The following is a 22,527-nucleotide window of genomic DNA, read 5'->3' as shown; positions in this document are numbered from 1 at the left end:
AGACGGATGGCTCATGGATATATAGTCACAAGTCTTGATATGTCCTATGAAGGAAACAAATACTGCCAGACCACAGGGTAGGTAGGTGGGAGCGGGCTTTCTGGAGGGGACCGTGGAGCTTAGACCTGAACCGCTAGCCTTTTGGAGAGATGCATGAGGGGAAAGGAGTGGAGGAGGTGCTCGGGAGGGAGGAGGGATCTGGGCTCCTGGCCCTAGAGGCAGGGAGAATTGTGGCCGCTTCGTCTGATTGCCAGCACCCCAGGCACAGGGACTTGACCAGAGTAATTTTGATATTGGACTTTGGTTTCAGGTCCCCTTCTTTACTACCATTGAATGCATTTTTTAAAAAATTTTATTGGGGAATACTGGGGGACAGTGTGTTTCTCCAGGGCCCATCAGCTCCAATTTGTTGTCCTTCAATCTAGTTGCGGAGGGCTCAGCTCAGCTCCAATCCAGTCGCCGTTTTCAATCTTAGTTGCAGGGGACACAGCACACCATCCCATGCGGGAATCGAGCTGGCAGCCTTGTTGTTGAGAGCCTGCGCTCTAACCAACTGAGCCATCCGGCCGCCCTGAACACATTTTTTTTTAAAGATTGTTTGGTTAATACCTCACTGACACACTGTAATACCTTTAAATAACTGGAGAAAATATTGATGTCCTGTGAATAATAGGTCCTTTTTAGTATGCTGGTCATTTAAGTATTTGGCCATCGATGGGTTTGGATCTGACCCCAGAAGAACATAGTTCATCTCTAGGACTGCTTTTCCACCTTCTTTGGAGAAGATTGATGTGGCGTGTGGCGTTACCTCGTCAGGTGGCCTTCTGTGCCTGTCCAGGTGTTTACTAACCCGGTGCTCCAGTTTCCTCACCTTCCTTTTCTGAAAACACGGGCAGTATTCTTCGAGTCCTGTGTGGGGCTGTCCAGCAGAGCTTACTGCAGTGTGGGGTGCTCTGTGGCCCCACCAGTTCAGTTGCCTCTAGCCACCTGTGGCTGCTGGGCCCTTGGAATGCGGCTTGTGTCATTTGTTTTAATGTAGTGTAAATTTGCACACATGACTGGCACTGCCGTGCTAGGACAGGCCTCACGCTCACTCCATGGAAGCACCTGGCTGGGACAGTGGCCCTCTGGTCTTGCTGCTGGTGTCTGGTCCTTGTTCTGTTGGCCCAACATTGTGGACAAGGCATGTACGTGTGTGTGTAAAAGTCTGTTTCTATCTTGTTTAACTACATTTCTTGTAAAGACACTAGGGGGCAGAATTACTGTCTTTGGTTGGTTTTGAAGTTGAGTTGAAATAAATCATGTACTTTTATATAAATAAGGGACAGTTAGCATATAAAGTTGGTAAGTTTTTTTTTTTTATGCATTGCTTAAACAAAGACAATCCATTTCACTCCTTCACTGTAAATTAAGACTGAATTTGCCCATTTCTGGTATTCTTTCTCAAAACGGAAACTAGTCTGAACAATGGCCTGGACCTCTAGTTTTCTGCCACCCTGCTTGTTAGGGGAGGCGTGTGAGTCCCAAAGTTGTTTGCCTGTTTCAGATTCAAGCCAACACAAGCAGAATGGCCAAGAAGGACACCTGGCCCCCAGTTTACAAAATCTGGGTAGCTGGTGCCCTGTTTCTGTCCTCCGACAGGGCTCGTTAGAGTCCCATGCTGTGCTGCCAGTGTCGCTGGGCCTCTGGCCGTGGCCAGGCGCCCTCACTGCTCACTGTCCTCCAAATCCACACCGCACACCCTGCCTCCCTACCAGCCAGACACTCACACAGTGGGTGGTAGTACCCTTCCTGAACCCCAGGCAGGAGCAGCCGGGCCGCAGATGCCACGCGCTCACCGCACGTCCTGTAGGCCGGGTGGAAAGGCTCCTTCCCAGTACTCCAGAAGTGTCCGTGCTCCCACGTTATGTGGGGACCAAAGTAGGAGTACTGGGAGAAAGAGAAAACAGTTGTTACTACAGTCATGAAATTGACATTGATCCAAACTGATGTGTGGGCAAGGGAAGGGCTGCTCCTGGTCATAATGCCAGAAACAGTGGTGCTGTCATGTGGGCACACGGTCCCTTTCACAGGTATTAGCCCTGTCACCCCTTACAAGAACTTGGATCTGTTTCTCCCTTTTCACTGCTGAAGGGAACCTCGCCTCGGAAAGGTCACATGGTAAAACTAAGAATGAAAACCCAAGTTCTCTTGCCTGTGTTCTTTCTGCTGTTCTGTGCTGCTCCGCAGGCTGAGGATGGGGAGTGTGGCCGCCAGCGTGTGCACAGCACTTCCTGCGGGCCCAGCCACAATGGGAAGTGTCTGACACCCATATTGTAGCACAAGGAGCAGGCAGAGATGGGTGATGCGAGAGCCCTGGGCATGGGGGTGGGCCAGAACCGGCCTTCTGACTCAGGCTCCATCCTCTTCATCCCTTGGCCTAAAGTGGCACTGAATCTCCAGCTCCTGCTTCCTTTATTTCTTTAGACACTAAGCACTTCCTTTTGGCGCCAAAAGACAGGGCTAGGGGAGTCCTTTATGCGCACAGCCTTCCGTCTGTCTTCCTGCCTCAGTGTGCTCCTCTGCTCTTTGTCACTGCCTCTCGGTCCCTGGCCCCTTTCTCTTCTCCCAGGTCATCAGGCTCTCTGGCTTCCCCTGCCATGTGGACACTGTGCCGTGGGTCCTGCCCTCTTTCTCTGTCTCAGCCAATCATTGCTGCTCATGAGACTGGGAAGGGAGGCCCCACTGAAAGCATCTTCTGCTCTCACTCAAGTACTTACTACCTTGTGTTTAGTTACGGCCACAGTAGCTGCTGTGAGAAATCAGCATCAGCGTCTCCGTGGCTAACACACCGCATTGTCTCTGGGTCATGCAGCGGCCCCTCCTTCCTGGCTGTCAGCACCTTTACCTGGTTGGGGAGAGGAGAGGGAAGGTAAGCATGGCTTCATTGCCTGGGACTGAAGGTGACCTACGTCCTTTTTGTTTGTGTGTCTCTGGTGACAACTTGTGGTAGCCCCCACGCCCGTACAGGGGCTGGAAAATGTTCGTTGGGAAGGAGGGAGGCAGAGATTTTGGTGGGCAGTTTGCCACTTCTGATAGAGCCGCAGGGACGAAAACCAGGAGCTCCCAGGTGACCAGGTCAGCGGACGGCTAGGCAGGTGGCAGGGCAGGGTTAGCGGTTGTTTCAGAATGAGCCCTTTGCCAGGGGCTCCCAGGGGGGTGGGGCCGGGGTTGTTCTCCAGGGCCTGTCCCAGTCCTCGAATGTCTCACACCACCTCCAGTTCCACTTCCCCTGCAGAAGGTACCTCCAGGCTCTGCAGAGAGGAACAGCCGTCCCGCGAGTGTTTGTCCAGTTCCTCTTCCCGTCACCTCGGGGTTGGTGTCATTCTGACATCACTTCTCTTGACAAAGACGTGGAGCCATTGATTTCTGGCCATGGTTTCCTGTCCAATAAACCTCATAACATGGTCCGTCACTCCCATATTCCTGGCCTGGCTCCAGCGTTCCTTCAGGGCAGACTGACCTCTTCCCATGTGCTTTGTCCCCACACAGAGCCCACACAGTAATGGAGGGCACAGAAGGACCAGGCCAGGGCCAGGGGGCTGGAGGTGGGCAGTGATGACCATGAAGCAACCAGAGAGACACCCTGACCAGAGAGACACCCTGGGGATGGGGGCCAAAGACCAGATGAACCCTGGGAACTTCTTGTTGGGATTTTTCTTTCTTTTTTTGTTTTTTAAAGATTATTGGGGAAGGGAAATCGGACTTTATTGGGGAACAGTGTGTACTTTCAGCCTTTTTTCCAAATCAAGTTGTTGTCCTTTCAGTCTTAGTTGTGGAGGGCGCAGCTCAGCTCCAGGTTCAGTTGCCGTTGCTAGTTGCAGGGGGCACAGCCCACCATCCCTTGCGGGAGTCAAACCGGCAACCTTGTGGTTGAGAGGACGCACTCCAACCAACTGAGCCATCTGGAGCTCAGCGGCAGCTCAGCTCAAGGTGCTGTGTTCAATTTTAGTTGCAGGGGACGCTGCCCACCATCCCTTGTGGAAGTTGAGGAGTCAAACCGGCAACCTTGTGGTTGAGAGCCCACTGGACCATGTGGGAATTGAACCGGCAGCCTTCGGAGTTAAGAGAACAGAGCTCCAACCTCCTGAGCCACCGGGCCGGCTCTTGTTGGGATTTTTCTGATCGTCCTGCTTTTGTTAGGTCTCTTCTCTCGCTTCAGATCATGGGTGTGGCTGTCACGAAGCAGTAAGGAGAAAACCGCGGTCTGCTTTTGCCTGTTTTAAGAACCCTCTTGCATTTAGGATGTGTTGATATTTAAACCAGAAATTTTGACTCTCCAGCAGTGATGCCCGGAGACCCAACATACGGGGACAGGGAGCCCTTGGCCAGCTCCCGCGCCCCTGCTGTGCTGTGCCACATGAGTGTCTGTGCGTCTGTGGGATGAGGGCCAGTTGTGTAAAGCCATGCAGGGTGACAGGCGTGGTGTGTTGAGCTGACTCTGTGTCTGTCCAAAGGAGGGGCCAGACGAAATCATTAAGTCGTAGAGGGGAGTTTTCTAGGCCCTGAGGAGGATGCTGTGGAGAAACATGTGGGCTGAGCCCCACTGGGGTCTGCCGCGTGTGGCCGCCCTGCCCCAGGATGCCTTGTGGGGGCAAGGAGGCCATCGGGAACTGGCGTGGGGCACCATCTGTATTCTTTCTCTGGGCACTTGTTGTGGCCCACGTGACCTCTGTAGTTGCCCCCCCCCGCCCCCCCGGTTCTGAGCAAGCCAAGGCGCCGGTCGGTATGGCAGGAGTGGGTGCGCTGAGGGCGGCCCGTCCCTTTGAGTACGTGCAAGACAGAGCCGTGCGTGTGTCTTTTTATGTAAAATCTTCTTGCAGCTACAAAGTGTTGGACTGTGATGAGCAACAAAGAGATTCCACCTTAATCAGTTTTCCTTTGGGTTTGTCTCTAGGAATGTTCCGGAGGATTACAGCAGCTGCCTCTAGACTCTTCACCGCCGACGGAGCTGACGGCAGTTTCTACAGCCTGGAGAGCTTGAACACGCGTGTGCGCTGCATGATCCCCACACACCCCGCGCTTGTGCTGCTCTGGTGTCAGATCCTGCTGCTGGTCAGCCACACCGACTACCGCTGGTGGGCCGAGGTGCAGCAGACCCCCAAGTACGTCCGCCGGGCCAGCCCGCACTGCGCTGGCAAGCCTCTCGGCAGCTCGAGCTGTGGCCCATTTGCCGGAGGCTTAGTAAAGATGCCTTTGCGTTTTAATCTTCCTTTCACAGACACTAGTGTAGGGAAAAAATGTGGTCCCACCAAAGGCATTCAGAATCACTGCTGCTTTTTAAATGTGATTTGTTTGACACATTCTTTGACACTGTTCCATCCTGTGGGTCGTTCCTGTCATTTTGTGTCCCTCCTGCTAGGTTCTCATCCTTAAATTGGTTCCAGAGCCAGAAGTGTTGCAATGTCTTAACTTCTTTGTAAGTTAAATGTGGTTCTGGTTATTCTTAGACAATGAAGGAATTACTTAGCAACATTTCAAAACTGCTTGTAAATACCTTCTTTTTTTATCATTCAAAAAGACTTCTTAAGTATCTGATTGTGGGTGGCCCTCTTTTTGCAAAAAGTTTCCAGGTTTAAGCCTCAATTTCTAGGCACTCTCTTGCTCAGACATTTGTGCATATGTGGAAATAAAAGCTTTGACACCCATATCCCCCCAGCGGAGTCCAGGATCAAGAGCCTGTGGCGAGGAGAGAAGGCTCTGGAAATAAGAGACTGCAAGGGCTGGAGGGTTGGGGTCAGCTTCTCTGCACTCAGTGTGGGACACTGAGCTGTGTGAGGCCACGGGGTCCCATTTGGCCAGCCCACCCTAGGAGCATGAGAATTTTCTCCTGTGGCTTCTTCTCAAACTTTCATACCTTTAGCTCTTACCATTGCAAGTTCATTTTTGTGAATGACACATGTAAGGATAGAGCCATTTTCTCCCTACGTGGATAGTTCTTTCAGCATTGTTAAAAGCTGTCCTTTCTCTTTTGAGTGACCTTGGCACTTTTCTCAGAAGTCAATTGAGTATGTACATGTGGACCGTCCCCGGGCTCTGCCTATTTCCACCCATCCGTGTATCATGTCAGTACCAGCACTGCCAGTTACTTTAGCTGCTTGGCAAATACCGCACAGCCTAAGGCTTTGCTCTTTATTTTCAAAATAGTCCTGGTTCTTTTAGGTTCTTTGCATTTTCATATCTATATTGGAATCGGGTTCTACAATGTCTATAAAAAGGCCTGCTGAGGTCCCTGAATACTTCATATTTTGGAATGCAATTGTAAATGGTCCTTTAAGAAATACTTCTTCCCGTAGTGTGTTGGTCGTCTGCAGAAATGTAGGTGGCTCTTGCGTACTGACGGCATGTCCTGACATGAAACTCACTCAGTAGTTCAATAGCCTTCTTGAGGTTCCTTGGGGTTTCCTCTAGACATGAGCACACCATCAATGACTGCAGACTGCACTTCTTCCTGTCCAGTCGGGGTGACTCTTGTTTTCCCTTCTCTTTCCCCACATACTGGCCGGGCCCTCCGACTCAAGGCTGCGCTGCTGGCTGCTTCTGTCGGGCTCCTGGAACGTCTTATTACCTCAGGGAATGATCTGGTGTTTATTTGGGCAGGAAAGATGAACTTCACCCCTTGATACCATGTAAGACACAAACTGCAAGGGTATTAGGAATTGCCAACGTTCACTGAAATTTTTAAACCCCATCCCCTCCTTTCCTGACCTGTGCGCCTCGGTTTACTCTGATGTTATGGCAGAAACATCTGTATCTGGGAGTCACAGAAATGCTGGACCAGACAGTCAATGTTAGAAAGAAATGAACCCAAAGTGAATGTGTTCTGGGCTTCAGAAGGTGTCCTCATTGAGCCATTTTAGGCCAAACTACAGCTTTTCATAAATGCAGGCGGTTTACTCTGTGATAGTTTTTCTTGACCCTACCTGACTCAGTTTCCGTATTATAACATTGTGTATTGTCCTCTCTTATACTGAAATACAATTAGTGGGATCTGTAACCTATCTGTACTTAAATTTCATAAAAATAGAATGCCTTAAAGGTAAACAAAGGTAAAATGAAGGGAAAATAGTATGGATTAAGTACTTTAGCACTTGAGTGCTTCACGTCTCCTTGTGTTAGAAGGGAAAATGCCGCTGCATGTCCAGAGCACGCCTGCACTGGGACGCTGTTTCTCCAGCTGCGTGTTATGGGGATGAGATAATAAGAATGAATTACGAAGTAGGAAATACAAAAAGACAAGCCATTGGTTTTCATGTGTAGACTCACCAGACACCGCTCTATCGGATCGTTACAGAAGATCTGCCCAGCTCCAGGCACACTTGAGACCACACCACTCCCCTGGGGACAGGGCCAGCTGCCAGCCACGCTTTGGGCCACACCGCTCCCATGGGGACGGGACCAGGTGCCAGCCACGCTTTGGGCCACACCGCTTCCCTGAGAACGGCCAGCTCCCGGCCACACCGTTGCCCTGGGGACAGGGCCAGTTTCGGGCCACACCATTCCCCTGGGGACAGCAGGGTCTACTGTTGTCTGCTTTTTACATCATTATAGGCTTATGATTCGCCTTCAATTTTTCCCACCATTGGTGGACTCTTACTGACCTCCTACATGTGCCTCGGCCCCAGGGGTATGGTGTGGCGGTCACTCTCCCCCGTCCTGAGGCCTGCGGTGCAGTCCTGGCTTTGGGATACTCACCATCAGTGTCTGGCAGCATCATCGGATGTCTTGGGGGCTCGCCCTGCTACCAACTGGGACTCAGTTGGGGTTGACATCAGACCTCCTCTTTGTCTGCTGCTGATATTTGAATTGGAGACTCTGCCCTTCTCTTTCGGAGGCTCTTCCCCTATTTGCCGTCCAATTGCAAACACCAAATTACAGCGTGAATATGTGTCGTGTTGAGGCTGGCAGGAGGGCTGGCCAAAGGGGACATTTTGAATTGACACACAATTTACAGCACAGTAATACACACTTTCGTACCAAATGAAGTTCATTCATGGTGTTGCACATGTCAATAGTTTGTTCCTGTGATTGCTGAGTGCCGTTCCATCGTGTGGATGTAGCATGATTTATCCATTTACCAGGTGGAAAACGGGCATGGCAGTGTTTAAAATGTTTAAATCCGTAGTATTTTTTAATACCAGTTGTCTTCTAAATCCTGAGGCATTACAGGAAAAGTTGACACGTTTCTGAATAGTGTTGTCCTGGTGTGACCTCTGCCTTCCTAAGCCTTACCAGAGACGCTCACTGAGGGGACATGGGGTCGGTCCTAGGTCAGACCCAGAAGTCAGAGGGGCAGTTGTTGAGTGGCACCAGCCGTGATCTAAGTGTTGGCACTTGACTTGAGAGTCTCAGAGTCTATGATTCCATGTACTTAGAAGCAAAGAGACAAAGTGAGAAGAACGGAACAGGAAATGAAATAACTGATTTCGTTGTGGGGAATGACTTTTGTGGAAATGCTTTAAGGCAGTGTTTCCGTAACAGCATATACACTGTGGGTGTGTCCAGAGTTGTAACGTTTTGTGTTAGTCGAGTAGTAAAATAGGGACGTGGCGAGGTCATCTTCTGGCAGTTGACAGCTTTCATGCCGAACAGAGCTGGGGACCCCAGCAGCAGTGGCTGCATCATCACCCAGCCAGCGAGAGTGCAGAAATCAGTGCTGATCGCATGTGCGGCTTCCGGAACTTTCTTTCAGTCGAGCATTTGCATGTTGTGCCTGTTCTGTCCTGTGTCTCTAGTTTCTGTGTGTGCTTTATCACAGCTCGCAGTAGGGAACGAAGAGGACACACTACGCAAACACTTTCTGATGTGCGATATTTGAAGTCACTGTCTGCTTTAGAACCAGAACTAAACGTAATCGCCTTCAGGATTTTGAAAGTCAGCTCTCTGCTACCCAGGAAATGTTGTCACTGCATCTGTTGCTCCTTCTAGAAGACGCAGTCTGTCCAGCACGAAGTCACTTAGTCCCCAGATGTCTGCAGAGGAGCCTTCCGATGTGGCCCCCAAACTGGGAGTGTGCAATCGAGAAATCGTTCGGAGAGGCGCCCTCATCCTCTTCTGTGATTATGTCGTAAGTGTGAGAATGCTAGCCGTGGAGGAGGGGGGCTGGGGAGTGCCCGCGTGCGCGACACTCTCCAGAATGGCTGAAGCCAAACTGCCCGCTGTCCCACCGTTCTGACGGTGAAAATCCGGAGTTCACGTCCAGACCCGCTGCTCTGACATAAAAGTCGGTCACGGGGTTTAAGTTTGTGTGTAAAGGCATCACTCAGCTGTCACTTGTCCCTCATACATGCAGTGACCGCTCTGTGCCATCCGTGACGCTGGACAGTTTTGCTGAACGGAAGGAAGTGGTGGAATTATAGTCACAATAAAATCAAGCTGACAGTGTTGACCGGAAGGGGAGTTCTGATTATAATGTTTTAAATCTGTGGAAAAGGTGTTAGACGTTCATGACTGCATTTTAAAACAGATCCCTAATAACATTGTAAAGATTCTGTAGGGCATCCGATGGGCACATGTCTCATTAGGGAGACCACCTCAGGGGAGATGTAGATGCCTGACCACTGCGCTGTGCACCTGAAGCTGCAGCTGCGCACTAATGAATGCCAACTGCAAGTTTGTGTGTATATATATATATATATATATATATATATATGTAGATATATATATACATATATGTATACAATATATATATACATAGTTACAAGAAGCGGAGTACAGCATTAGGAATGTAGTGGAAATGTAAGGGCTGTGTGCGATGTCAGGGGTAGTAGATGGGGGTGGGGGTTATCACTGTGTGAGGGGTATAAATGATAAATGTTTATTACAGTGTTTTGTACACCTGAAACTAAGACAAAAAGAAAATTGTTAGCCAATTTGGAAAAAAATAATTTCTTTTAAATAAAAATAATAAAAATAAAAACCCTATGCCAGTAGGGGGAAAAATAAAATAAAATAGTAATAATAAATAAAACAGATCCCTGTTTAGATGCCATTCTTTGTAAGACATAGGGAGTTTTTGACCATAAAACTAGCATCACGTGTAAAATAGAAAATTTACAAAAACCAAATAAGTAAATAGAAGAAAACATTTCCTGTAATTAGAGAGATCCTGTTATGTTTTTGTTGGAATTGACTACTTTTTCACAGCGATACAAAAACATGTGTTTCTTTGGTATACACACGATGCCGTGTACATACAGCTGTCACGTAGCAAAACACTGGAGAGCACTCTGGATTGGAAAGGCGGAGCAGATTCCTCAGCTGGACTCGTCATTACAGTTCTTTTTGTGATGATAGCAGTTTACTAATACTCATTTTTTGCTTTACGTTCTTGATGTTGAAATAGTTTTTCTATCTTGTTCCACTTCTGAGAAATAATACAATTATATAATGGTGTAGTTCACAGACATGTAAGGAAAATACTATTTTTATAAGTTAATGCTCTTAAATTATCCCACATGGAAAATACTAATCATTAACCAGATCACAAAGAATTGATCTCATTTTACAATTTTGGTCTAGAAGGATTATGAATTAAGATAAAAAGGCAACATATGTGTTTAAAAATGAGTAATTTCTTTTACTTTCTTATAAATTTCAAGTAAAATTTCCTCCTTTAAGATCCAGTCAATGTGTGGGATCCATTCATATTTAGATTCAGGAATTCTGTCAAAACTGTGGCAGTTACAGGGAATTCTTTTTTTCCGCTGACCTGTCACAAAATTGGAGAAAAGGGAACTGGAGAACACCCCCAGAGGCCACACTGATGCCTGGGAAAGAGCAGGATGGCCGTGAACGGGGCGTCCCAGCTCCGGGCCAGTCACCTGTCAGGACGGAGCTCACCGTCTCTGCCGCCCGCGGCAGGTGCCTGATGACCCCACCACTGCCCTGGACCTCGCCCTGGCCAGGCCGTCGGCTGGTGTCCCTTGCAGCTGGACTCCTGGCTCCCATGGCCCCAGTGGGATCTCATTTGGAGCAGCCTTGGCCGCAGTGCGCGGTTGGAGGTGACAGGCTCTGTGGAGTGAGTTCCTGCTCGTCGATGGTCGCTGCTCAGACACCAGCTTTGTTCAGCGGGGATCACACCTGGAGCTGTGCTTCCCCTTCCTGCCCCTTCGCGCCGCTCTGCAGCATGGACGTCTGTTCTCTCCTGCTCTGCCTGGGAGTGAGGCTTGGCCTGTTTCTCTCCCTGGCTCAGTGTCAGAATCTGCACGACTCCGAGCACCTGACGTGGCTAATCGTGAACCACATCCAGGACCTAATCAGCCTGTCCCGGGAGCCCCCTGTGCAAGATTTCATCAGTGCCGTCCACCGGAACGCTGCCGCCAGCGGCCTCTTCATCCAGGCGATTCAGTCTCGTTGCGAAAACCTCTCAACCGTAAGTGCCCTGCGCCCGCTGTTGTCAGTCTGTATTCTCGGCCTGGCATTTTGGAAGTACTGGTTTCCAGTTGGCAAAACCCTGTGTCTTCTGTCCAACGCTAGCCCACCGCACTGAAGAAGACACTCCAGTGCTTGGAAGGGATTCACCTCAGCCAGTCGGGCGCCGTGTTGGCGCTGTATGTGGACAAGCTGCTGTGTACTCCGTTCCGCGTGCTGGCTCACATGGTGGACACCCTGGCTTGTCGCCGGGTAGAGATGCTTTTGGCTGCGAATTTGCAGGTACTAAGCACAACACTGGTGCTGATTTCCACTGAATTGAGCGAGGCAAGCCAGGCAGTGGCTGGGGTTTTCCTGCATGGGCATGTTCATATGGCCACTAAGGGAAACGTGACGTGTATGAACTTGTCATTCCTTGTGTGTCTGATACAAGTGCTTCTGGCACTGTATTCTAATTTGCCTTGCTGCGTCCGATAAGCCAACACGTCAGTTTCTCTGTTGTAAACGTGCGTGAAGCAGTATTGAATTGTGTGTTACAAACCCCTAATGTGTGCTTGTCTACTTTAGAACAGCACGGCCCAGCTGCCAGTGGAAGAACTAAACAGAATCCAGGAGAACCTTCAGAGCAGCGGCTTAGCTCAGAGGTAACGCTGGAATCAGGCCCTCTGTGCTTTGGATGTAAAGACTTAGGTTTGTAAAGGAATAAACTCCCAGGACGAGAGATTAATGTCCTTTGTCGACAGGTTTACTACAGAGGGCCTTGATAGAAGCATTAAACAGAACTGCCTCGCTCTATATAGGCCAGGAAAGACCTGAAAGCATCAACTGGCCGCCTGAGTGGACGTGTGCCCGCCCGCCTCTGGGCCGCCTGAGTGGACGTGTGCCCGCCCCCTCCTGGGCCGCCTGAGTGGACGTGTGCCCGCCCGTCTCTGGGCCGCCTGAGTGGACGTGTGCCCGCCCGTCTCTGGGCCGCCTGAGTGGATGTGTGCCCGCCCACTCCTGGGCCGCCTGAGTGGACGTGTGCCCGCCCGCCTCTGGGCCGCCTGAGTGGACGTGTGCCCGCCCGCCTGAGTGGACGTGTGCCCGCCCGCCTGAGTGGACGTGTGCCCGCCCGTCTCTGGGCCTCCTGAGTGGACGTGTGCCCGCCCGTCTCTGGGCCCCCTCCTGGGCTGCCTGAGTGGACGTGTGCCCGCCCGTCTCTGGGCCCCCTCCTGGGCCGCCTGAGTGGACGTGTGCCCGCCCCCTCCTGGGCCGCCTGAGTGGACGTGTGCCCGCCCGCCTCTGGGCCACCTGAGTGGACGTGTGCCCGCCCGCCTGTGAACGTGTGCCTGCCCACATATGTGGATGTGTACCGACCTGCCTGTGTGGACATGTGCCCGCCCACCTTTGGGCTGCTTGAGGGGTAGCCTTCAGCTCTGTCCCCCGTCCTGTGGAAAATGGGAAGATGAGTTATCAGCTTCATTTGTGTGTAATCATAGTATGTAATCTAATTGCTAAGTGAGAGTTGGCAAATCTGAAAGATGTTCCCCAGTTCTTGGCTTGCAAGAATTATGTCTGCATCTTGTTAAACTTCTTTATAGCTATTTTATCACCTAATTTTGTTTGCAAAACCTTTAGAAGCCTTTATCAGAAATCATGGATCTATTACATGAGTATGTTTCTCAGACTGCAAAATAAATTGAGGAGCGTTAACCTTTGTCCTCCATGAGGCTGGGTAGGGATGGTGGAGCGTGTGAGAGAGAAAATCTAATTATGCTGCTGTGACTTCAGTCTGAGCACTGGCTATGGACGGTGTCTTGTTGGGAAGGGGCGAGGTTTGGTGGGCAGGACCTGGCTGTGGATGGTTTTGCAGGATGCTGGCCTGAATCGTGTTGTGATTTGGACAAACCGTTATTATTCTCTGACCCTAGGCTTAGTATTCCCCCTGGATGAGGACAATTATAAATATCTTGTACCAGATGGGGAGATTCACATTGCTTTAAGAAGCCACTGTTATTTTTTCCCCGTGAAGCTGGTCTCTAACCCCCATGTCATTGGATTCCAGACACCAAAGGCTGTACTCCTTGCTGGACAGGCTTCGTCTCGCCACCGCCCCAGGGTCACGCGGCCCCTGTCCTCCGGTCACATCTCACCCTCTGGATGGGGAGGGGCCCCTGGCACTGGAGACAGTGAGTCCAGACAAAGTAAGTGTCTGCATGTCTGTGTGTGACGCGTAGGCTGGTCAGAGCGCTGAGGGCATCTGTTCACCTATGGCAGCTCCATAGTGTGGTGGGTGGTTCAGGTGGCAGGATGTCATAGCGCTTGGCACGGCTGTTTCCTGCCAGCGACCGGCAGGGTCCTATCCCTGACAGCGTGCCCGAGGTCCAGCCCAGGTGGTGAGAAAGGAAATGCTGACTTGGGACACGTATCACAGGGGTGGGGAGTCAGGGTCAGTGGGAGAGGCAGGAGGTGGGGCCCGTGGCCTGCACCCACGACCACACAGGCCTTCTGGCACGTGCCCACCTGGCCTGTGTCTTCCTCACACCTGCCAACTACCTGCATATTGACCCCACCACCCCCATGGACCCTGCATGTTGTCACCCTCACCTCTGACACCTTAGAGCTGGGGCCATTGGACCCTGGGGAGAGCCTTGGTATTCTCCTTCCCTGGAGAGAGTTCAGTTTAAGTATGAACTTGGATTTCAACAGCCAACAGTCCTGGCACGAATAGCAGAAGTCCTGTGTTGGCCCTGGAGAGAGGAGCAAAGCAGCCACCCCCATAGAAGGTGGTGGGTGCGGTGCCCAGCGAGGGACAGGCAGGGAGGGCACAGAGCAGGGCCTGCTTCCCACAGCTCCATCGCTCGCTGCGGAGGACAGTCAGGCATTCACCAGGTGGAGGGGAGAAGGAGTTGTGCCCATCACTGCAAGTTCAGAGACCAGCCTTCGCAGCCACCTGTGGTGTGGTAGTGGCCTGCACAGCCAGCGAGTCATTTTCCAGATCGCATTCTTAGTCTGGGGAGTACACGGGTCCTGTGATCGGGGGCCACAGGCCGCCAGGGCGGCGGGTGGAGACGCACCACGTCTCCAATAGTGTTGAGGGCCCTTGAAAGTCTGGCCCATTGTATGCTGTCGTCACCCACCCTCCTCTCCTTCCCAGGACTGGTACCTACGCCTCGTCCAGTCCCAGTGCTGGACCCGGTCAGATTCTGCGCTGCTGGAGGGGGCGGAGCTGCTGAGTCGCGTCCCTGCAGCAGACATGAGTGCATTCATGATGAACTCGGTACAGTGGGCACCGCGGGATTGGGCCTCCCTGCCTTTCTCCTGTTGCTGAGACACACTGGCTTTCTCTCACTGCCATCCTGCAGCCTCCTTGGGATGGTACCACTCACCCACCTGCCCTGTTGGCTGAGGTGCTGTCCAGGCAGGATGGGACTTTAGTTTAGTCATGTTCGAGTCCAGAAGGAGGCAAACTGTTTGTGTCAACTTTTCACACATGTAAAGAAAGTAGGTTCTGGTAGATTACAGTCCGTTCTAACGGCTCGTTCTCATGGGGCTGAGCAAGGCTGTTAGATGGTATCAAGTGCAGGATTTAACACTTTCCTGGAGCTCTGGAAGTTGATCTTTCATAAGCCCCCTCCCTAGATGCAGTGAGGTCCTGCTCTCCCATAACCTGTAGTGAGGTCCCTCCACCCCTACTAGATGCAGCAAGGTCCCCCACTTCCCCACTAGTTGTCCTGAGGTCCCTCATGCAGGGCTGGCCCAGGTCCTGTCCTTAGCTCCTGGGCAGGTCCCTTTCGGTGTCATCCAGCCACAGACTTACTGGACTCCTCAGACCTCCTGGGACGAGCAGTTAACTCAACTTGTAGTGTTTTAGTGCTGCTCTGATATGTGCCAGTGGCATGTAAACCAGCAGGGACTTGGGGACAGCAAGGCAGTTGCATGGGGGGGGGGTGGCACCAAAGACTGGGCCAGTGTGGACGGACGGAGACTGGGGAGGCTACGCAGTACTTTGTTCCCACGTACTAATCTCCAGCAGTTTGAAAATACAAGTCACATTGACAGAAACAGGAGAATTGGCCCCAAAGCAGTTGGCTAGAATCAAATCAGTTTCAGATCCAGTCACTGAAAACTGATTTGTTGAATGATAATGTTGTTTCAATGACCAATTTATTGAATTTTCAAATTCAGTGATTGGACTTTTACCAGTTTTTAAACTTCTGGCTGTAACAGAAGTCTTCTCTTCTGGTCACTGATGGTGATACGTGCTTCTCTGAATATTAACTAAGTAAAGATTGACATTCGACCTGAAAATTGACCCTCAACATCCTTAAATGGTTTTTAAAAGTTGGCAAAACATAATACAAATTGAAACATCCTATGAAATGCTATTTTTCCAACCAAAGCGGTGGCATTTGTATGGTACTTTGATTTATCTTAGCCGTTTTTGGACATAGCTTATTTTTCAAACTTTGGGAATGTTAGGTGTTTCACTGATTTCTTGGATGGCACATCAGCTCGATTTTGTATTTCTATCAATTAAATTTTGTTATTAAATTGTTTATTTCACACCAATCTGAAGGCATAATAAAATAAAAATATTTCTTTAAAATTAAAACACCCAAGAGACCAGAAATATACTTCACTGCGTGTATGTTTAATGGACTTGTTTGTGTATTTATAACAGAAATAGAATATTCCTTATGATTTTTTATGGTTTAGTAACCTGTGTTGTCTCAGAAATGTTCGCATTGTCCTTTCTTCTGTTGTGTTTTCTTGCCTGGCTGAAAGCCTGTCGTTGTTGTTGCACCCCGACTGCCCGATGCAGGAGTTCAACGTGAGCCTGTTGGCCCCGTGCTTGGGCCTCGGGGTGCGTGAAATCTCCGGAGGCCAGAACAGCCCCCTCTTTGAAGCAGCTCGTGAGGCGACTCTGGAGCGTGTGAGCAGCATGGCTCAGCAGCTCCCGGCTGTCCACCAGGTTTTCCAGCCATTCCTGCCTGTGGAGCCCACTGCCTACTGGAGCAAGCTGAATGATCTATTTGGTAAAACAAAGAGAGTCTTATTTTTAAAACCTGCTACAGAGCCATTACCGTGCTTTGCAATGAGTAAACATAGAATAAACACTGCTTTAATCAACTGAAAGCATTTACAGGGTAACTGAGGAATGGCGTTGGGGTCCCTAGCTCTGCATGTCTTTGGTGTGTCTGCCACTTTGCCGTTCGCTGACACTGCCCGGTCTTGAGCCGGGAGCCACACTAGGCTAAAGCCCAGGGGACGCGGGGCCTGGAGTTCACATGCAGGTTGGTGTGTGTGCAGGTGTGCTCCCTGGCAGCGGCGTCTTCCGCTCCTGTCAGATTCTCAGGAAAGTCACGAGCCTTTGTTATTTCTCCCGCCCACTGAGCTGTTCCGTTTCAGGGGATGCCATGTTATACCGTTCCCTGACCACTCTGGCCCGGGCCCTCGCCCAGTACCTCATGGTGCTCTCCAGACTCCCTGGCCACCTGCAGCTTCCTCCTGAGAAGGAGCCGGACACGGTGAAGTTTGTGGTCATGACCCTCGAGGTAAGCGGCCACTCCGGAACTCGGTGCTTCTGTGACTGGCACTGTCACACGAGAGAGGAAGACACTTTTAACCGGAAATGGGAGCTGTGCAGTCCGGGGTCCTCTTCAGCTCATTCCCACTGAACTAACGCCTGTTGTCAAGTGTCACACCTGTCCCTTACTTTTCCTGAGTGCTTTCATAGCTCAGATCACGGGTGCCTCGTGATTTGGCGATACGGCACTTCCGACACCTACTTCAGAGCCAAGGAAGGCGGTCTCTGAAGAGCCAGGCCTGGGACCTGTGCCTGGGCTCCCCCATGCCATGGCCGGTTGTCACCAGGTCTGGGGAGTGGCTTAGTGGAGTGGGTATCAGTCCTGGAGGAGGGCCAGCAGCGAGTTGGTGAGACCATCACAGGCCTTTCGGGGTCTCCCCGGTACAGTGAGGTGAGCGTGTGCTTGGGCATGAATCTGCTTCCTTGATTCTCAGACGCCTCTGATTTTAGTATAGGCGGTCCATTTACACTTTTTTCCCCAAGGAAAAGGAAGCACTACAAGTGTAAGGTGGATCCCAATTTTAGATACTTGAACAAAAATTGGGAAATTTATTATGTTTTAAATTTAGCAGTAAACCTGGACTTTCAGCCATGAGGAATTAGCACTCTGCGTTAACACTTGGTAGTTACCCCAAAATGTGTGCGCGTTGTGGGTGCACTGCCTTTCCATATGGCTTCTGGAAAATAGAGTGTGTCCTGCATCTTTGGAGCCTAGAGCCAGAGCTGTGTTGTCTGGCCTGCGGGGGGACAGGGCTGACCCAGCCCTGGTGGCACCAGCCAGCTCTCGGCACAGAGCAAGCTGTTGGGAGACGTGCGTGTGGTGGTTCTTGAGACTACGAAGCAGCGTTTACTTGGAGCCAGGCCGAGTCCCGTGGCTGTGCTTCCGTCCTCAGGGTAGTGGGGAGGCTGGCAAGCAGCACTGTTTCAGTAAGAGTGACCGCTGCCCACTCGGTCACGTGCCCACTGTATGCAGGATGAGACACTGCCTGTTGTGTCACCTTATTCAGGTCTCACATCTCCCTGAGATGGGCTGTTAACTCCTGTCCCACAGACGAGGGAGGAGAGCTGGCCCTGAGAGTTCTTGCCCAGGTCACCCAGCTGGGACCGAGCCTCTGTGGCCTTTGAACTCATGCTCTCCATTCATCCTCTGTGACCATGACAGAGGCATGGCCAGCACTTAGGGGCCCCGAGGAAGAGCCTGGCCTGGAGTACGGCGCCCACAGAGCCGAGGGAAAGGGGTGGCCAGATCAGGGTGGGCGGTCTGGCAGACGGGGAGCCCCACGCACTGTGGGGAGCAGTGGTCAGGAGTGAACGGAAAGGAGTGGCAGTGGCCTGTTCCTCAGGATGGGCAGGGTCATTGGCGCCTGCCGGCCTTTCGAGCCTCCGACAACGGTTCCTTGCCAGCGGGTGTTGTCTGCTTCCCTGATAGCACACGCGTGTACGATAGGAGGGAGCGTGGGTCTGAGCCTCTTTAACGCAGCCCTCCCTCCCCTCCAGGCGCTGGCGTGGCATTTGATCCATGAGCGGGTCCCGCTGAGTCTGGACCTCCAGGCGGGTCTGGACTGCTGCTGCCTAGCTCTGCAGCTGCCCGGCCTCTGGAGCACACTGTCTTCCCCCGAGATGGCCACTCACACCTGCTCCCTCATCCACTGCGTCCGCTTCATCCTGGAGGCCAGTGAGTCCCTGACCCAGTAGTCAGCTGTTTCGATTTAGTCACAGACATTTGCTTTGTGCCAACTGTCTGCCTGGGGCCACGTGAGGCATTGGGGTGAAGAGGTGGATAAGATAGGGGCTTTGCCTTAACCTCAGGGTCTCGGAGTCCACGCTAGGATGTAACCTGAATTGGCTTTTCTGGTCATCTTTAGATTTTTGAAGTTCCAGCTTTCATAAAAAAATACTCTTCATTTTATGTCTCTTTGGTCTTTGGTCCTAGTTGACAGTTTCATGCCTTTAGTCCTAAATGATTGTAAGATTAATAAGATTACATTCAAAGATGACTTGATTTCTGTTACAGTCAAAATGCTTGTTTCTATACTGTATTGTAATACTAACATATTGTAAAAATTCTTTTCAAGGGACTGTGTCCTCAACAAGGGTCATTAGCCAAAATTTTTCAAAAATTGGACATTATAGTTTACATGTTAGAGGGTGTTTTGAAGTTTTGTGTTTCTAAATGAACATTATAGAGTGGTGTTTTGAAGTTTCATTGTTAAATTGTTTTCATCTGTACATTTGTAGTCAACTTGAAGCGAAGATCCAGGGAGTAATATTTCAAAGCCAGACCAGTTGGGGGTTGTGGGACGCTTTTAGCAGCAGTGAATCCTGGCCCGTCTGATAAAACCCTTCAGGGATGGAGGTGGCGACAGCAGACAGTGGGAGGGCTTGGCAGTCTGAACGTAGGAGCCCAGCTTCTCGTGCATTTCACGGCGACCCAGACCCATGCCGAAGCCTGGTACTGCCTAGCTGTCTAAAATTGGCTCTATGATGGCTGTACCTCGTTTGACACAGCTTGTCACTTGAATGTTATGAGGCTGCATAAATGTGGACAGTTGAATAAAAAGGAATGGGAAGATTGTTCAGAAATTCTTCTATCTGTGTTATGATTTTAGTTGTGGTGCAGCCCGGGGACCAGCTTCTCAGTCCAGAAAGACAGACGGACACCCCAAAGGTTGCTAGAGAAGATGGAATACACTCACACATGCAGAGTAAGTCTCAAGACCCCTGATTTCTTACCTGTGTTTTTGGGTGTTTGATATTCATCCACAGAAGACATTTAAAGTGGTAAATGTGGACCCTGGAAAGCCGTCTTGTAGCTCGTCCCTAAACTGGGGGCAACTGGGGACACTGCCCTGTGTCTGCTCTCCTCCTCCTGCACATCTGCCCCCTTGGTGACTCGCTTCAGCTGACCTTCCAAGCTCAGCAGGCATCACGGTCCTGGGGAGGCCCTGCTGTCCCCCATCTTGCACTCAGAGGCTTCGTGCGTCTCTCACCTCAGACTGGCTCCTGGGGGCTTATGCGGCCTTCTGTATTCTCACTATTATAAGTAATAGGCTAATGTTTGTTTAGTAATGAATGAGCAAACTACTACAAACTACTAGAAATACTAGAGAACTTGCAGTTAGGGGAAATACCCACCTGAACATTAGATAACCTGAATGTCTATTTTAGCCATTTGCTTTGGTGGAATTTTTTTTTTCTTTTCATTTGGGAATATAGGGGAACAGTATGTTTCTCCAGGGCCCACCAGCTCCAAGCCGTCGTCCCTCAATCTAGTTGTCGAGGGCGTAGCTCACTGGCCCCTGTGGGAGTCGAACTGGCAACCCTGCCTTTGAGAGCTTGCGCTCTAACCAACTGAGCCATCCAGCCGCCCCTCCAGAAGCTCAGTGGCAGCTCGTTGTCTTCAGTCTAGTTGTGGAGGGCGCAGCTCACTGGCCCCTGTGGGAGTCGAACTGGCAACCCTGTTGTTCAGAGCTCCCGCTCCAACCAACTGAGCCATCCGTTTGCCCACTTGGGTGGATTTTTAAATGAAAATTCTTGCTCTTCCGACAGAAACAAAAAGTCCACATCCCATTTATTTAAACCTGCCTATTCCAGATTTAGGCAGAGATCTCAGTCTTTCACTTACTTTTTCCCAATTCAGGTGTTTTACCCTGCACATGGAGGTGAGGGAGGGTGAGAGGAAAGCTGTTCAGCTGAGTGACTTTTTGTCATCTGGGTTTCTAGGCTCCGGGGTCTTTCCTGGTCTTCACCAAGGGTTTGGCTGGAATGCCAGCCTGCAGCCCATCCCACAAAAAAGGGGAGGAGATGCCCCGCATGGCGGCTTTTATTTGGAACACCGGTGTCTTATCCGTGCTCTGCTGGTTTAAACACACCTTTTTCATAGCAAGTCCATGAATGCCTTGTATCTTTTTTCTTTTATTTTTCTTTTTTTGCCAGTTTTTGTGCAGTCCCAGGTAATTAATGTAATTAATTACAGGAAGATGGAGTCTTCCTGTCATTTGTATTCATGGTTACCTACTCAAGGCTTTGTAATTGCACAGCCATCCAGAAGCAGTGGTGTTTCATGACACAGCCAGGCTCTTCTCCGAGTGTTCATCCTAAAACTGGTTCTGTCAGCCCTTTGTGGGGGACTTCAGGACTTCTCATTGACACCTGAGGGAATGTGCAAACACTCACTTCCCTGCTTGGCCCCTCTCTCACTGAGTGGCCTGGGCCAGTTAGTTGCCTTGTGCTTCCATGAGGCTAAGAGTGATGCTGACCTTCCAGAGCCTCCCAGAGTACAAGGCGGAGTAAATTAATCCTCGTAAAGCACCCAGACCAAGTGCCCTGCTGCTACAGGTGCTCGGCCCGTGGCGCCCTAACTGTAGGTGTGATTTGAAAGGACTTCAAGTGTGTCAAGGGTTGAGTCGGAGCAGGCAGGCCGCTGGCTAGAGCGTACTTCCTTTGGGTCAACGCTGTCGTGCTCACGCTCCATGACCCTGCTCAGGCCACTTACTGTTCCTTGGCCAGAGGAAGAGGCCTGCTTTTTGTCTCACCCCCAGGATGATACCTCCGAAAGACTGCCCCGTCAGTTTTACTGAAGTCAGCCTCGTTTCTCTCAGCTTAGGGTCTGACTCCTTGCACGCAGTAAGAGTCCTCTGCGTAAGAGGAGGTCGCCTGGCCTGTTGAATCTCACGGACCATGGCCACAGTCCTAAACATTTGTCACCAGGTGATTTGGGGCACATACTCGATGCCAGACTCAAAGCGAGTCAGAAGCAGCCCTTGCTGTCTGAGTGCTGGGTTCTCAGCTAAGGGTGGGGTTTTCTCCCGCCTCCAGAGTTCTAGGCTGGGACACCCACCACTCTGAGAACCCCGATTGTGGGAAATGGTGAACCGGGGATCACACCATGACTTTTCGCATGCCAGTGTAGGGGCGAGCTCCAGGTTCTGGGAGAACCAGAGAAAGCCAGCTGCAGGGAGGGTGGGAGGGCTGGGACGCCTGGTGGCAGACCGGGTTCACGATGATCACAGCAGTCCAGGCCCACATGGAGTCGGCTGAGTGTGTAGACAGATAAGAGCAGGTAAGTCTGTAGGCCTTCAGTGAGCAGCTAGAAGTCTGGGGGCGCCTCCGTCCTGGACGGAACGACTGGTTGTGGGGTGTGCTGGGCCCAGCGGGAGGAGGAGGAGAGGCGGATGGTCGGGCGTGGCTTCACAGCACCGCCCTCCCCACTGTGCTCTTTGCGTAGGGCCTGAGTATATCACTGCAGCCTGTGGTATGGTGGCGGAAATGGTGGAGGCTCTGCCGAGTGTGCTGGCCTTGGGGCACAGAAGGAACAGCAGCACGCCTGCGTTTCTCACGTCCGTGCTCAGGAACATCGTCGTCAGCCTGGCCCGCCTGCCCCTCGTCAACAGCTACACGCGCGTCCCCCCGCTGGTGAGTCTAAGCCATCCTTTGTGGAGACCAGGGCTGGGGTTCCCAGGTGACCATGGTCGTGACTTCAGATGCCACCCTGAGGTGGCCAGGGCGCTGCGTGTCGTCCTGCTACCTGCCTGGTGTCCTTGGGC

The 22,527-nt window shown here is 51.2% G+C and overlaps 1 protein-coding gene across 2 annotated transcripts in view; it reads left to right on the top strand.

The window, feature by feature from the left end:
- HTT (huntingtin) overlaps window positions 1–22,527 on the top strand; it is a 119,016-nt gene that overhangs the window by 78,590 nt on the left and 17,899 nt on the right. For both annotated transcript variants that reach the window (XM_081071428.1, XM_081071429.1), the window contains 12 exons: window positions 4,937–5,144; window positions 8,968–9,106; window positions 11,234–11,413; window positions 11,518–11,694; window positions 11,980–12,056; window positions 13,457–13,595; window positions 14,549–14,671; window positions 16,217–16,430; window positions 16,804–16,949; window positions 18,479–18,656; window positions 19,591–19,686; window positions 22,209–22,396. In XM_081071428.1, coding sequence (XP_080927554.1) covers window positions 4,937–5,144; window positions 8,968–9,106; window positions 11,234–11,413; window positions 11,518–11,694; window positions 11,980–12,056; window positions 13,457–13,595; window positions 14,549–14,671; window positions 16,217–16,430; window positions 16,804–16,949; window positions 18,479–18,656; window positions 19,591–19,686; window positions 22,209–22,396 — 1,865 coding nt within the window. The remainder of the gene's footprint in view (window positions 1–4,936; window positions 5,145–8,967; window positions 9,107–11,233; window positions 11,414–11,517; window positions 11,695–11,979; window positions 12,057–13,456; window positions 13,596–14,548; window positions 14,672–16,216; window positions 16,431–16,803; window positions 16,950–18,478; window positions 18,657–19,590; window positions 19,687–22,208; window positions 22,397–22,527) is intronic.

Source organism: Rhinolophus hipposideros (genome assembly GCF_964194185.1).
Source record: "Rhinolophus hipposideros genome assembly, chromosome: 1".
NCBI lineage: Eukaryota > Metazoa > Chordata > Mammalia > Chiroptera > Rhinolophidae > Rhinolophus > Rhinolophus hipposideros.
This window is presented reverse-complemented; position numbering and strand designations above follow the sequence as displayed.